General features: G+C 36.8%; 2 protein-coding genes across 4 annotated transcripts in view; one reads left to right on the plus strand and one right to left on the minus strand.

Moving 5' to 3' along the window:
• The first annotated feature begins 5,267 nt into the window (after positions 1-5,267).
• Positions 5,268-11,413, plus strand: LOC122057720 (probable inactive receptor kinase At5g58300). Of its 2 annotated transcripts, XM_042619942.1 has the most exons (6): positions 5,268-5,687; positions 6,209-6,264; positions 6,409-6,487; positions 6,560-6,644; positions 8,238-9,643; positions 10,456-11,413. In XM_042619942.1, the coding sequence occupies exons 5-6, from the start codon at positions 8,350-8,352 to the stop codon at positions 11,079-11,081; spliced, it is 1,920 nt and encodes a 639-aa protein (XP_042475876.1). In that variant the 5' UTR covers positions 5,268-5,687; positions 6,209-6,264; positions 6,409-6,487; positions 6,560-6,644; positions 8,238-8,349; the 3' UTR covers positions 11,082-11,413. The 2 variants fall into 2 exon arrangements, with proteins under 2 accessions (XP_042475876.1, XP_042475875.1); XM_042619941.1 differs by lacking the exon at positions 6,209-6,264.
• A 2,227-nt stretch (positions 11,414-13,640) lies between these two features.
• Positions 13,641-15,166, minus strand: part of LOC122058049 (centrosome-associated protein CEP250) — a 15,740-nt gene continuing 14,214 nt past the window's right edge. For both annotated transcript variants that reach the window (XM_042620462.1, XM_042620463.1), the window contains exon 10: positions 13,641-14,262. In XM_042620462.1, the coding sequence (XP_042476396.1) occupies positions 13,771-14,262 (492 nt within the window). In that variant the 3' untranslated portion in view covers positions 13,641-13,770. The remainder of the gene's footprint in view (positions 14,263-15,166) is intronic.

Here is a 15,166-nt window from a genome sequence, read left to right on the forward strand (position 1 = left end):
CCATAGCTTCATGTCACTTTGAACAGAGGCATCGCTAAATCAAAGAAAATAAGTGAAAGAAGAAAACCAATTGAAGAACAAACGCATATGAGGAAACAAGCAAAATCTTCAGCAGAGCATATAACAAATAAATAATTTTTCAGCAAAGTACACATATATCTACATCAAAACACCAAATCTGAAGTAAATTCGGTTCTATTACGATACAGATGTTCAAACCTAAAAAAAAAAAGAAACAGATCTGGATTACATAAGAAAGGAAATTGCAAGAATCTAATAAAAAATGGTGTTGATCGGATTCATCGCCACTTGGTTCTTTGCCGCATCTCCGATCAAACGCTCTGAATTGGTGAAAGCAATGTACGAAGGAGTAGTCCTGTTACCTCGATCATTACTATGATTTCAATATGATCGTGTTGCCATACTCCAACACAAGAGTATGTAGTTCCTAGATTGATACCGATCGTCGGACCTTCACCTTTGCCCGCCATTGTTCTGGCTTGAAATTCGAAACAATAGAAAGGGAGGTAGCTCTAGCGTAAGGTGGAGCTAGATTAAATGTTATAGCGATTTAGCTCGTTGCTCGCAGGTCTCTTTGGTCGCTGGTCACTGCTCACTGCTCGCCGCTCGTTGGTCGCCCGTCCCTGGTTTGCTGCTCAGTGAATTGGGAGGGGAGAGGGTTGGGGTGAACGATGGATCAGGGGTGGGAGCGGGAGAGGGAGAAGGAGACATGGAGGTGGATTGCAGCGACTCTACAAAGAAGATGAGAAAGGGAGGGAGTGAGAGCTGGAAATGGAGATGGAGATGGAGAAGTAGAAGAAGAGATATTGTAGAGAGTTAGTGGTGGGAAGGTTATGTTAGACAATGAGTATTAACGGATGAGATTACTTATGTTTTATCTAACTGTCAACAAGTGCTAGCATTCCTAATTCCTAGGTACTATGCTAGCATTCTTGTCATTTTCCCTAATTATGATTATATGATTTGTTAAATTAACAAAGTTACTTTACAAAATATCACTTAAGGGTTCAACATAAAATCTTAAGGTATTAGGTGGAGATGACCCAAGAATATATAAGATATGCTGAGATATTGTGAGTTAGAACAACATCTTCACAACGATTTTTTCAAGTCTTTCGTAGGAGTGTCAATCGGTCAGTTCAGTCCGATTTTATTTGGGCTAAATATGCTTTAGTGTGAGAAAGGATAAATTCAAAACTACACCAATAGGAAAGTCGGGTTTAGTTTAGTTCATTTGCCTCTTATCAGTTTATTATCGGTTTGATATCCAGGTCAAATTACCATGTGTATATATATATATATATACAAGATAATATGATAATCTTTTTTTTTCTAAATGATTTTTCATGTTTGATGTAATCCGGTTTTCAGCTGATTCCACAATACACCAATCCGAAACCAAATTGATAGGGAATTGGTTCAATTTCATTTGGGCTATGATTGGCTCAGCATGAGCTTTTCAATTAGTATTGTCTAGTTTAGCGACGGAGACTAGGTTTCGACACTCTTAATCTTTGGTACCTTCACTTGATGAACTCTTGTCACCTAATTACTTTGAGGTTTTCAATTGAACCAAGCTCTAATATGGTATTAGAGTCCAAGCCTAGTGTTGACAACTTGACATATTGAGATTTATAAAACTATAATCCCACATTAATTTATTCAAGTTCTTGATACTTTCATATACTTGACAAGCTCTCTTGGCTTAATGAACCCTCTAATAACATTCAAAAATATGGATTATCATGTGTATTCATTCAGCATCATGTGGAGATTGCTTCCTGCCGTCGCACTAATTATATTTTTTTAAATGATTAATTACCATAAAAGGAAAAAAGAATTACATTAATTAGTTTTAGGTTAATGTCGGGCAATTGGTCCACCAAGAAGGAAAAGCAAATGTTCTACCCAAAAAACGAAAGTAAACAAAAGATTACTTTATCAAAAAGATAAAAAGAAAAAGGAAAGAAAAGGGGAAAAATTAGCAACCACCACGTGGAGATGTAATTAAAGATATTACATATGTGAGAAGGCCAAAGCTACTGCCACCATCGGTATCACATGTAATAGATGACATACTATAAAGGATACAAGCGGTGATTGCCCAGGTCTTGTCCATAATTATCTAGGCGATCATCATGTATTTAGACAGATTCAATAGCATTCAATGCCTCTTTATGTGTGCATTTATCATTGTTTTGTTTGTATCTCATTGGATGCTATTGAATCATCACATGAACACGTGAAGATCGCTCAAGTAACTATGAGCCAACTTGGCAAACACTTATAAGAAAAGGAGCCAAATCCAACTAGCAAAGCAAATTGTGTCTAACTGAGACAAATGGCAAAACTATTATTATTATTATTATTATTATTATTATTATTATTATTATTATTATTATTATTATTATTATTATTCTATTCTATTCTATTTTTCAGAAACTAGAAATGAATGATTTCTTCCTTCTTATCTGGTAGAATAATAATTTTTTACTTGGACATTTATATAAACAACGAGAAACATTGGGCCATGACAAATTGAATAGGATCAAGTTTTCATCACTCACGGTGAAAAGAGAGAATCTCTTCATGGGTTATTAGGCATGGATGGAAAACTTGGAATAATAAAAAGGTATTTCGAACTTTTTGGAAAACGATTGAGTAATGATGAAGGTGGCGGGTGAAGAAAAATTGTAAATGAAGTGAACTTTTCCACAAATGAATAAAGCTAAAATTTTTGGCAAAATAGTTCAAGAGGTTTTATGCTCACATTTTAAGTTTTAGCTTACACCATGTTTTCTAAGGATAAAATAAAACTTTAAATTTAATAAAAATAATAAATTTCTATAAAAATAGATTATTGAAAAATACAATGGATATATGTTGATACATGGAAGAGAAATTGATTTATAACAAAAAAAAATAGAGGAATTGATTAAATCTTAGTTGAAATTTGACATGTGTCTAAGGTCGAACATTCCTAGACATCCAAACAGCCAATTTGCCAAATCAACTCTCCATTTGGCAAAACATTTTTTTTGGTCAAGGAAAACCTCTAAACTTGACCATCTATAAAAACTTCCCTCAAAGACGAAAGGGTTAAAAGTTATCCAGCATGATCTATTAGGAAAGAATCTCTTTAATGAGAAAATAGTTTTTCCACGTGGAATGTTTCATGTGACAAATTTGATCGTTGGATTGGATGTTTAGGGAATGACCTAAAGAGACTATGTGTCAAAACAGTATAAAATTCAATCATTTACCCAATAGGCTATGTGTCAAAATAGTATAAAATTCAATCATTTACCCCCCATATGTATGTCCATGGGACCATGTATATCTTCTAATAAAAAAAAAGTATATTCCATGCATATATGCTAAGTACTCCAACTGCTATTAGATCAGTCTTATTTTTTAATATTTTGTTTTGCCACTGGGTAAACTCTATTTGTGTTGAAGTTTGACAGTTCTAACTTTCTTTGTGCTGAAACTTGATATATGAGTAAAGGACCTTCAGATCTACTTGTCTACAAAATTTCATCCAAATTTAACTTGTTATAGGGCACATTTAAGTGCTCGTTAAGAGACCATTTGCTTAATATCCATGTAGAACAACAAGATCTATAAAATACATCAAAGAATTTGAATGAATGCTTGTTTATTGTGAAATTTGTTTATGATTCAAATATAGATGAGTATCAAACCACAATTTAGTCTTGATTCTATTTCAATCGACACAAGTGGAAATGATTATTTATCCAAAATGATCAATTCAATCTGCTTTGATCCTTAACACCATTTAGTTGATATAAGGTTGAATTGAGTTCAGTTTTTAATCAACTTTAATAAAATTCAATTTGTGGTTGAATTATATATACCTCTTAAGATGTAGAGTCCTCTCACCCAAAAGGGGGGAAAATGATTTAAGGTGTTTGGTTTTGGTTCAACTCTATTCAATGTTGATTTAACCTTTCATAAATTAATGAATGAGCAAGAGATCATAGCCTAGTCGCGTTGCCCTTGCACCAACATAGAAACCAATGAGAGTGTGTGCAAAGATATACATGGATGGGATTGTTTTGTTTTATAAGGGTATGATGACAATTTTGCATGCTCATGTATCTTGGCATAAAATGTACGCAACCAACAAGGAGAAAGTTTTCCTCCACCGTGGGTGAAGGAAACCCCACGATTTGACCATCATTATTATTCTCCTATTTCATTGTGTAACATCCCTCTGTCATTTATGATACTCCTCAAACCCTCGCTAATATCCAAGGTGAAGAATATCTTCTTCAACGTGGGTGAAGAAAAGCTGCCCCATGCGTAGTTGCAGGAAAATGACTAGTCTTTTTAAGGGGTGTTTTCACTTTTTAGTTTAAAACACATGAATTGTAAATATTTGTTTTGAAAAATTGAAAACTAATCATGTCTTTTGATATGACAATTACTTATACGTTCCGGTAAGTAATACTAAATTATGTATAACAAACCTAAATCGAATTGAACCATTTAAACAAGAATCGATAAATGGTTTCCTAATTAGTTTGGTTTTGTTGTTGTTAGTTTTTGAACTGACCATCACCAATCAGAAGTAGTAGGTTATTGTTTCGATTATAAATATCAGACTAATTAGTTATGGCATTCTATATACATTCTCCAATGTTTTATAGTTGATTTAAACCATGTATCTTCATCCCCTCAAAAAAATAAAATAAATAAATAAATACATAAATAAATAAATAAACCATATAAATTACTTTAAATTATTTTTTATTTGCTAAATCATAATTTGAGCTTAAATGTTGTGGTTCAAGCTAGTGACAACAAATTTCTTTATTGACCTTTAGAAATTGGTTTGTCCCCACAATTGTTAACTATGGTCGACAACAAAATCTTAATCGATAAAAATAATTTAACCAAAATTGTTTCTAAATTGATTTTGATTTGAGATATTAGAATAATTTAATAATAAATGGTTCAAATTGGTTCAATTTTGTTTCCACCCTTCACATTTTGAACCAAACCGAGTGTGAACCATTAACCAACACACACATCCAAGAGCCGAGAGCCAAAGAGCCAAGAGACCCAACCAAGGGGATCAGGGTATATTCGTAATTATAAGGGAAAGAAGGGTCATTTTGCAAGCGAAGCATCTTAGGGCGGAAACTGAGGGAACAGACAACCACAAATACGCAGCTACACAGGCCACAGCTTCTTTAAAAAGATAAAGTTTTCTCTTTCATTTTCATGATCATCACAGTTGGGGTGTGGACTGTGGGGTTTGAGAGTTTTCCTTTTTCTTTTACTTTCTTTCTTTTTAGCTTCAAGAGAATTTATTCGAAAAACCAGCTTTTAATACCAAGAGGAACTTGCGTTTCTCGCTTTAATGGCGGAAGATTCTGAGCTACCGACATCACGAGAAATGCCTGCAGATTCAGATTCAGAGCGGAAATCTCGAGAACTGAACTCAGAACTCCAGGGAGCGTATTTGTGAAGGAATGCCTTTTTTTGTTCGACTGTTCTAGGAAATTTCTCATCATTTCAGTCATTATCTAAGGTTTTGGAGCTTTGGCTTCAGCTAATGGAGTTCTAAAGCACTGTTCGAAGCTCCGGAGCAAAGTGTCATTAGGTGAAACAGTTCTGTTTCTGAGAGAATTTTCAAGGTCAGATACTGTTTTTGATTTCTGTATCGCTTTATGTTTTCAAGTTTGGTGTCTTTGTGTTCCTCGTCAAGCTTCGCTTAGTTTCAAGATGCCGCTTTCCGGACTCCGGCGTTCTAATAGTAGATCTGAGGGTCTCCGGTCGATGATTTTTTGCATTCTCCGAGGAAATTTCTGAATTTTGTAACATGCAGTTCCTTTTGAAAGATTAGCTTCTCGATTCCGAGTGTCTCTCTGCCCCCTTGTTGCTCTCGAGTCTTATCTGAAACCACACTTCTAAGTTTTCGAGTTTCCGTTTGTTTTTCTTCTCCTCCTTCTGAGGCGAGCTTGTGCAAATGTGAACATTTTGAGTCCTTGCCTTTATCTGTATAACTTCCAACTCCGTTTCAAATTTTGGAACTGTTTCTACTGTCATAATTTTCTGACTCGTCTTTCTCAGTTTCGCATTTCATTTTGACCTTGGAAGTTCAAATTATTAATGTTCGCTACAAAACGTTGACGGTTTTTTTCTCACTAATTTCCAGAGAGCGTAGGATTTCAGGTCAGGAGATAGTTCTCTCTTGCAATTTTTCATCCGGAGGTCCTCACCGCCTTTCAGTGTTCATATAACCCAGATTGCATCAGTTTCAGCTCAAAAAAAAATAAAAAAAATGATGATTTTCAGATTTAAAAATTTCAGTGTAAATCTTTGATTCGAGACTCTGAGTTTATTTGTTTCTTGCAGCGACTCTCAAAGTTCTAATGGCGGATCCGGAGCTTCTTGTTGCCAAGGAACAATTTGAGCAGCCTCTTCTTTCAATCTGGTAAGAGTGGAATTTCGATTCTCTGCTGAATTGTTGATTCTTATTACATCTAAACGTTTGTTGCTTTTGCAGATTCGGAAAATTTTCGAGATTTAATGCCGGGCCTTTAATGAATGCCATGGATTGTAAGAGAAGAAGCCATTGAGTTTTCCTTTCGGTGAGTCTTCTACCGCAACCCTTACCTAGATCTCAGGAAAGTAAAAACTCCTATTTCCAATGTGGGAGGTTACTAATGTGCGCACTGAGTGCTTTTAATGAACGAGGCATGCAATGCATGTATATGTAGTTATGTACCATGTGGGATGTGTACATGACCTGCGCTGTATTTCCTGGTCGAGTTCCCACCTAAGCAATAGACCGTTAATATTCAAGTCGTCACGCGACTATTCTCGAATTCGCAGCCGTCCCTGCTTCACGCATAACTATTTATGATGTAAGAATGACCCATTGACCTTATTAGTCCAAAGATGCGACTGTGGGCTTAGGGCTTCAGTAAGCACTAAGCAAAGCTATAGCTTAATTAATTAGTTAAGAGGCCACTATGGCTATCATGAACAAAGCTCGGTTCTAGAGTCTGGACTTTATGTCATTAATGTATATAAGGTATTAACCAACAGTAGAAAAAAATGGATTTTACATTAATATGCTTCTCACTGCTTGGCCACACTTCAACTATTATCTATGTAGGAGAGCAATGCAGAGGATTAGAATTGCTTTCTAGCATAGAATGCCTTCTCCGTCGGCCCTCTTTATATAGAAAGGGTTGTGCTTTTGCTTTACTTTCTTTTGTATTTTATTACTTTTTGTAAGTCAGTGTTTTGAACTTTAAAGTGTTGTATAGCTTTTATCATACTACAAGAAAGTGGAATAAATAGAAATTGCTTTTGTTAGGGAAGTCGGAATGAGTTAGCATTTTAAGATATGAAAAAAATTCATTCAACTCTAATTTTTATTTATGTATTTATTTATTATTATTATTATTCTTTTGTCTTCGCTCTTTAAAGTTGAAATGGCAAAGTTGCCCTCTTCTATTGACATATTCCCTTCTTTTTCCCCCCTTTAGGCCTTTTAGGTCTTCACTCATAGCTCGAAGTAAGGCTGAGTTTTAGTATTGAAGTAATATTCGATTTATAATTTGTGCCTGAAACTGTATGATATATCATTGGTATTATCAATGTTTATCATAAATGGAAGAAGGTGCTTCCTATTTTTTCTATCTAGGGGGGTGGGGGGGTGGGGGAGGGAGGTATTTTTGTCAAAAAAAAAAAGAAGAAAGAAAATGGTGTCCTGGCTCTTAACCTCAAAAAATTTTCCCCCTTTTAAACTTTCCTTGCTGCTTAAGAGGAAATCAATTTCATATTTACAGAAATCCTTGTGGCGTGCATGTGCTTCTTGGCTAAACATTGCAATAATTAGATGTATATTTTTTTGGCATGGGAATTTCTCATATCAAAAGGAAAGATCTTTTTCTTAGATCATAAAGACTTCTACTTTTGTAGGGAGTTGAGAAAAACCCTAATCACAGTATAATGTTGCTTTTCTTAATTGTTTTCTTTTCAAGTTCTTTTGGTGGCAAATATTCCTAATCTTCTTCCGCGCTGTTTCATGTAAAGTATTTTATTGTTCTTTTTAATGTCAAGTGGGTGTAACTACCCTTTTGTGCATCATGTACGGTATAGAACAGATAATATTTTATTTTCTGTTTTATTGTATTCAGTGTTAACTGTGTCTTGTGACTTTTGTTGGTCAGCCTATTTCTTCAGATGGTCTTCATTGCTGATCAGGCCGAAATCAAGATCTGCTAAGATCATTCCTGCACAGCCAAAGTCACTCCCACGCATCCCATTGCAAACAACCCCCATATGAACCACCCAATGCTCCTATCTTCGTTTGCACCAGTTCTTTTCCTTTTCTTCCTACTGTTTCTCTTTCCTCTGGTCATTGCTGACCTGAACTCAGACAAACAAGCCCTCCTTGACTTTGCTGCTGCTGTCCCCCATGGTAGGAAACTTAATTGGGATCCTACTGCCCCAATATGTTCATCGTGGGTTGGCATTACTTGCTCTCCAGACGGCACTCGAGTGGTTGCCCTTCGGCTTCCTGGAGTGGGACTCACTGGTCCAATCCCGGCAAACACTCTGGGAAAGCTAAATGCCCTCAGAATCCTGAGCCTTCGATCCAACCTCCTCAGCGGAAATCTTCCTTCTGATGTCTCATCCCTTCATTCCCTCCACAACCTCTACCTGCAACATAACAACTTCTCTGGTAATATCCCTGCTTCTCTCTCCCCAGAACTTAACTTACTCGAGCTATCCTTTAACTCCTTCAGTGGCAGGATTCCACCCACAATACAGAATCTGACACAACTTACTGGATTGAACCTCCAGAACAACTCCCTCTCTGGACCCATCCCCAATCTCAAACTCCCAAGGCTCAAGCATTTGAATTTGAGCTACAACAACTTAAATGGCTCCATCCCAGCTTCCCTCGAAAAGTTCCCCAATTTTTCTTTCATAGGAAACTCTCACTTATGTGGGCTACCACTGAAGCAGTGCTCTCCATTCTCTCCCACACCCTCACCTGCTACTTCGCCATTCTCACCAGCAGCTCCTCAGCGGGCCAAGAGCTTGAAAAAGAAACTGAGTACAGGGGCTATCATTGCTATTGCAGTTGGAGGTTTTGCGCTTCTATTTCTTCTAGCTCTAACAATCTTGTTATGCTGTCTGAAGAAAAAAGACAGTGAAGGTAGCAGCGTCTTGAAGGGGAAGGCCATTGCTGGTGGGAGAGGTGAGAAGCCTAAGGAGGAATTTGGGAGTGGGGTGCAAGAGGCAGAGAAGAATAAGTTAGTCTTCTTTGAAGGCTGCTCTTATAACTTTGACCTTGAGGATCTTTTGAGGGCGTCTGCTGAAGTGCTGGGGAAGGGGAGCTATGGGACAGCCTATAAAGCTATCCTAGAGGAGGGGACAACTGTGGTGGTGAAGAGGTTGAAGGAAGTGGTGGTGGGGAAGAAGGACTTTGACCAGCAGATGGAGATTGTAGGACGGGTTGGGCAGCACCCGAATGTTGTGCCACTCCGTGCTTATTACTACTCAAAGGATGAGAAACTATTGGTTTATGATTACATCCCTGCTGGGAACTTGTCCACATTGTTGCATGGTATGCCCTATTTGATCCTTTTTAGCCTTCGCAAGTATTTCCATGCCATGTCACTATATAACCATGCTAAAGGTTTCATGCCAATCTGACGTCCTTGTTTGTTGTTGTAGAGATTTGAAACATGTTTGAGAAACCGAGGGAAGTGTTTTAAACAGGAACAGTAGAAAAGCCTAGTAGGAAGCTCCACTCAAGGTGGATCCTTGGGTTGAGATATTCTAATCTCATCTATCCAATGATATAAAGTACAGGGCATGGTGGAAGCCTTTTCCCTTGCATTGCCTACCTGTCCATCTTTGAGAAGAGTTGTGAACATATGGCCTTTGGTGTTTGTTGGTTGACTCTGCTTATTTGCCACTGTATACCATGTGGGATTTTCAACTTCGATTGCCCAACACAACCAAGTTATGTCAATGAAAATGGAAGTTAATTATCAAATTTCTTATAATTAGTTCATCGTTTAAATATCATTAGCAGCTATAGGGAGTGGAGATTCCTGGTCTTTCCCCATCCCCTCTCTAAAATGCAACTGAAATAGTTGTTAATGAAAGTAACTGAATTGTCAGTCCTGGTGAGAACTGTTGAGTGATTGTCTTCCAAGTCCCTTGTGTGGTCAATGGTTAAAATGAGTAGGGAAGATCAGAATTCACGTCTTCCTAGGGAAAACACTGATTCCAGGCTTCTTATATTAGATGTTTAGAATACAAGAAGACTTAAATCATTTCCAGCTACTGAGTAGAGTTTCGTTCTGTTTCGAATATATTAAATGTACTTTCATCCTTGTCCCCCGTTCCCCGTTTTTGATGCTGTAACAGGAAACAGGGGCAACGGAAGAACTCCACTTGATTGGGACTCGAGGATCAAGATAGCCCTTGGAGCTGCTAGGGGCATTGCACACATCCATGCTGAAGGAGGGGGGAAGTTCACCCATGGCAACATAAAGTCCTCCAATGTCCTCCTCAACCAAGATCAAGATGGCTGCATCTCAGATTTTGGGTTGGCCCCTCTTATGAACATCCCTGCCACTCCATCACGAGCCATAGGCTACAAAGCTCCTGAGGTGATTGAAACCCGGAAATTCACTCAGAAATCTGATGTGTACAGCTTCGGTGTGTTGCTCCTTGAGATGTTGACAGGGAAAGCCCCTTCGCAATCACCTGGGCGTGACGACGTGGCTGATCTACCAAGGTGGGTCCAGTCAGTTGTCAGAGAGGAATGGACAGCTGAGGTGTTTGATGTTGAGCTGATGAGATATCAAAACATAGAAGAAGAGATGGTGCAAATGCTGCAGATAGCCATGGCTTGTGTAGTGAAGGTATCAGAAATGCGACCTAAGATGGAAGAAGTTGTCAGAATGATAGAGGAAATCCGGCAATCCGACTCAGAGAACCGGCCATCCTCAGAGGGGAATAAGTCAAATTCTAATGTGCCGACTCCATGACTGCTTTCAAGTTGTGGAACAAGGTACCCATATTCAATATTTTTAAGTTCCAGAAATTTGATCTGGTTTCAAGAGCGATGTTTAAAGTTTTCACCAAAATTGTTTAGAGGTTGGCTTGTCTGCATTGTTGTACTGTGAAATGAGTCCATTTGCATGATTTTCTTAGGTGTTTTAGTGTTATACATTATTTTTCTCATTAGGATAGGGTTTTCTGTCCATGCTTAGCTCAACAATTGTAACCTGTACCATGTTTTTATTATTTTTTTTTAATTGTTGTGAATTTGATTGATCTGATCCGCTATGAATTTCAACCTGTATTCGTTTCTTGACTATATGGCTATATGCACTCTTAAGGCTATGTTTGGTTTGCTTTATCGGAACAGATTTTGGGTGTAGACTGCATTCTGAAGCATAGTTATTTAATTCGGATTTGAGAATTATTCGGAATAATTTATTTTATTAATTCAACGATTCGATCAAAATATCGGTAAAAAAAGGAAATAATAAAATTTGGGTCTAGATTCGGATTTGAAAATTATTTATTTATAAAAATAAAAAACCGACAAAAAATTTGGATGCTATTTTTAATTTTTGTAATACTTAATTCATATTATCTATCAATTATATAAAAATAAAAATTTTAAATTTTAAAGATAAAAATAATATATTTAGTCCTTTTTTTTTTTCGAAATTCATTTCTTATTACTCAAATAATTGAAGTGAGTGAGTGAGAGATAGGACAAATTCAATTGGATCCACGTCACCCACCATTCATGTTCACCTTAAATACTAGAGAGTAATGGCTGAAAGATTTAGTAAAATCAAAATGAGGTGAGATTTTTCTTTTGAGTAGAAGGGTGAGAGATTACCTCGGGGAAGATAAGCTTTGTCGGTTTCTATTAAAAACAAGAATAAAAGTAACATTGGGATAATAAATGCATATTAATCATACTATTTCTAAGGCTTATTAATTTATTTAAGATAATTTTTTTTTTTTTTTACATGGGATAAAATTTGGTTATAATTTAGATAAAATTCGATTCGGCCGAATTATTTGTGAATTTTAAAAAAATATATATATAAAGTGGAGAAATTTTCAAATTTTTTTTATTTAATTCGGATTCAGACTGAATTATTCATAAAATTTTGTTCGGACAAATTATTCGAATAATTCGGAGAATTAAATAACTAGGTTCTAAAGCAAAAAAAAATAGAAAAGAATCGGATTTCAGAATGCCATATAAACCCAGAAATTATTATGCATACCAAACACAGCCCAAGCTAGGGTTTGAAAAATCAAGCGGATCCAGATCAGAATTAGCCCGGCCGATACCAATTCCGATTGTTCTAATAATTACCAGTAACCCAAGATCGATCAGCTTACTGACACAAACAGAAACCAGATCCACTGGTTAGTGGGAGAGGTGGAGTAGGAAGATTTGAATCTTCAAGCTGATGTCCACCAAGACCCAAAACCCTGTTCAATCCCAATTAACGCAGGTTAACCAACCACAATCAAAGGATGAATGAAGCTGAGCTATAGCCCAGAAGTAGCTGAAAAAAGATACATTTAAGAGATACCTGATGACAGACTGAAGGAACCATCTCTACGGGTATGAATGGATAGGTTTCAGGCCCATGGTTATAGATATCGGTATTGGGATCCTTTATCAGTCACCGCCGATACCAATATCAATAAATATCGGATTGTGTTGGGCGGTTTTATCTAAGAACAGATCAGCGATTTGTATAATCACCTGGTTGTATGAGTTAATATCCAACACCCGTCCTTTTTGTTTTCAAATATACCCCTCTTTATCCTTGTAATGGCAGAAGTTGAGACAGGTGTTGAATGCCGACTCATATGACGAGGTGATCGTACAAGCAGTGGATCCTATCTCGTTTTATCCTCAATTTTGAATTTTTTTGGATAAATTTGCCCCTTATAAGACACCAATCTTGTACCAATATTTATAACCATGTTAAGGTCAATTCCAAGCATACTGAGGCTCAGATGCTGGTGAAGGTGCTACCCCAGGTCTTATTTCTTTAAAGGAAAAAATTATTTGAGAGAAGGTTCCCTAAAGAGCAATTTGATCTTGCACTACCACAGGGACCATTGGGAGTATACACAGAAGCATCAACAACGACAAGATTTCCATTTTTATGGAGATCAGAGTGATCATTTCGCCCCTCTTTGTGTTTGGGTGTAAAGTATACACTTGTCTTCTAGAAATTTTTTTCTACCAAAAAAGAGAACATGCCTATTTTTCTTTTATGGGAGAAAGAATGCTAGTTATGCATTCTCTATGCTCAGAAACAGCGCCAAGTTTTCGGAAGTTATTATTTTTTTGATAGTTTTTAATTAGGCCCATTCACACCAGACGATTTTATCCCTAATAAAAAAGGCATACCCAATGCATAAGACTCTTGTATGTGCAAGGTTCCGGGGGACAAGAACTACGCAACCTTACCCTTGATTGAAAACAAACATTGATCCTAAGTCCAAACCATTGGTTCAAGAACCTGATTATGAATGTTCTGAATCCTATTCTCCAATGAAGTAAATTCTTTTTTCAATCTATATATTCTTTAATCTGTTATAGTTGGGAGAGTTTGGGAGATTATGGGATATTAAATCAAAGGTAATAAAAATAAAAATAAAATTAAAAAATATTCAAAATTTATCCTACCGACTAGAATTCGTAGTGTTTTTGTTAACCAAATCAGCACCGCTAACATATTTAGCAACAAAAGAGAACAGCCGGAAAGGGGCCCCAATTAGTGGCGCATCTGATAGTGGCAAGGTAACATTTTCTTCAGCTTCCAATGCTGCTACTGGTATCTCATTCTCCTGAACTTCACTGTCATCCAATGGAACCTGCACAATTTCTTCAGACCCGCCGCCCGCTTCATATGATGCAGGGTATTCATCTATCTGGATTGTAGTGATGGCACTGATGCCTGTATCTGCATTGTTAGTGGTGCTTATCCTGTCTCCCATTTGGATAGTTTCAAAGGATTCCATCCTCTCACCTGATGCAGACATCTTCTCACTGGACTCTGAAACATTTTCTGCAGTGGTGGCAGTTCCTAACATTACAGCTGGATCAAATCCACCTGTTGAAGAATGTGCAGCTCTTACACTTTGTCGATCAAGCTCAATGTACAGTTCATTCACCTGTACACAAACACAAAGTACAGATCATAGTTATGCTAAGGTGGTTTTGTGAGCTTAAGGCAGTGCACCGCATTACTGGCTGCACATAAGGCTCACCTTATGCCCATTTTTTACTTCTTTTTTTTTTTTTTTTTTAATAATTAGTCAAGGATTCCAAATGGAATTTTTATTGATTGGTAAGTATATGGGGAAGTTTACACATGATAAGCATGGGATCAAGGGTATTTAAACATAAAACTTCAACCGAAAAAAAAAAACACACACACAAATCACATTACCCTCGGATCTTTCTCTGGCGGAGGTGAGACTCCTCCGGCGAACCTTCGCCCCCTCTCTCCAGGTACGTTTTTGCATTTTTTTCATCTGCTTTCTTCTTCATTCTATGCTTCTACTACTACCTGCTGTTTTTTTTTTTTCCTTCTTCTTCTTTCTCTTCTATTTCCCTCTGTGTTTTTCCCTTTTCTTTTCTTAGGGTTCTTGTCTTCTACCTTCTTCTTTAGTTATTTTTCTTTCTAATTTTTTTTTTCTTTTCCTTTCTACGTTTCTAACTTCTTTCTTTTTGGTTTTTTTTTTTTTTTCTGTTTTGGCTCCGTTTTTCATTTTGTTTCTGCTTTCTTTTCCTCTCCCAGTCTCCCTTCTTCTTCTTCACTGCAAGTCTGCAACTTGCAGCCCTCTTTTTTTCGGATGAAATGATAATATGCAGTTTTCTTTTACTCTCCCCATCTCCCTTCTATCTTATCCCTTCTTCTTCTTCTTCTTCACTTCTTCATTGTAAGTCTGTAACCTGCAGCTCTCTTCTTCTTTTTTTTTGATGAAATGATGAATATGTAGCTTTCTTTTTAACTCTTTCTTCTTCTTCTTCTCTTCTTCTTCTTCTTCTTATTCTTTCTTTTTTTTTTTTTTT

The sequence above is a fragment of the Macadamia integrifolia genome, chromosome 12, assembly GCF_013358625.1.
Source record: "Macadamia integrifolia cultivar HAES 741 chromosome 12, SCU_Mint_v3, whole genome shotgun sequence".
Taxonomy (NCBI): Eukaryota; Viridiplantae; Streptophyta; class Magnoliopsida; order Proteales; family Proteaceae; genus Macadamia; species Macadamia integrifolia.

Excerpts from the sequence above, each read along its gene's own strand:
- LOC122057720 (XM_042619942.1), top strand. The coding sequence starts at position 8,350 with ATGAACCACCCAATGCTCCTATCTTCGTTTGCACCAGTTCTTTTCCTT. Across the intron at positions 9,644-10,455 it reads CTTGTCCACATTGTTGCATG|GAAACAGGGGCAACGGAAGA; the intron begins GTATGCCCTATT and ends ATGCTGTAACAG.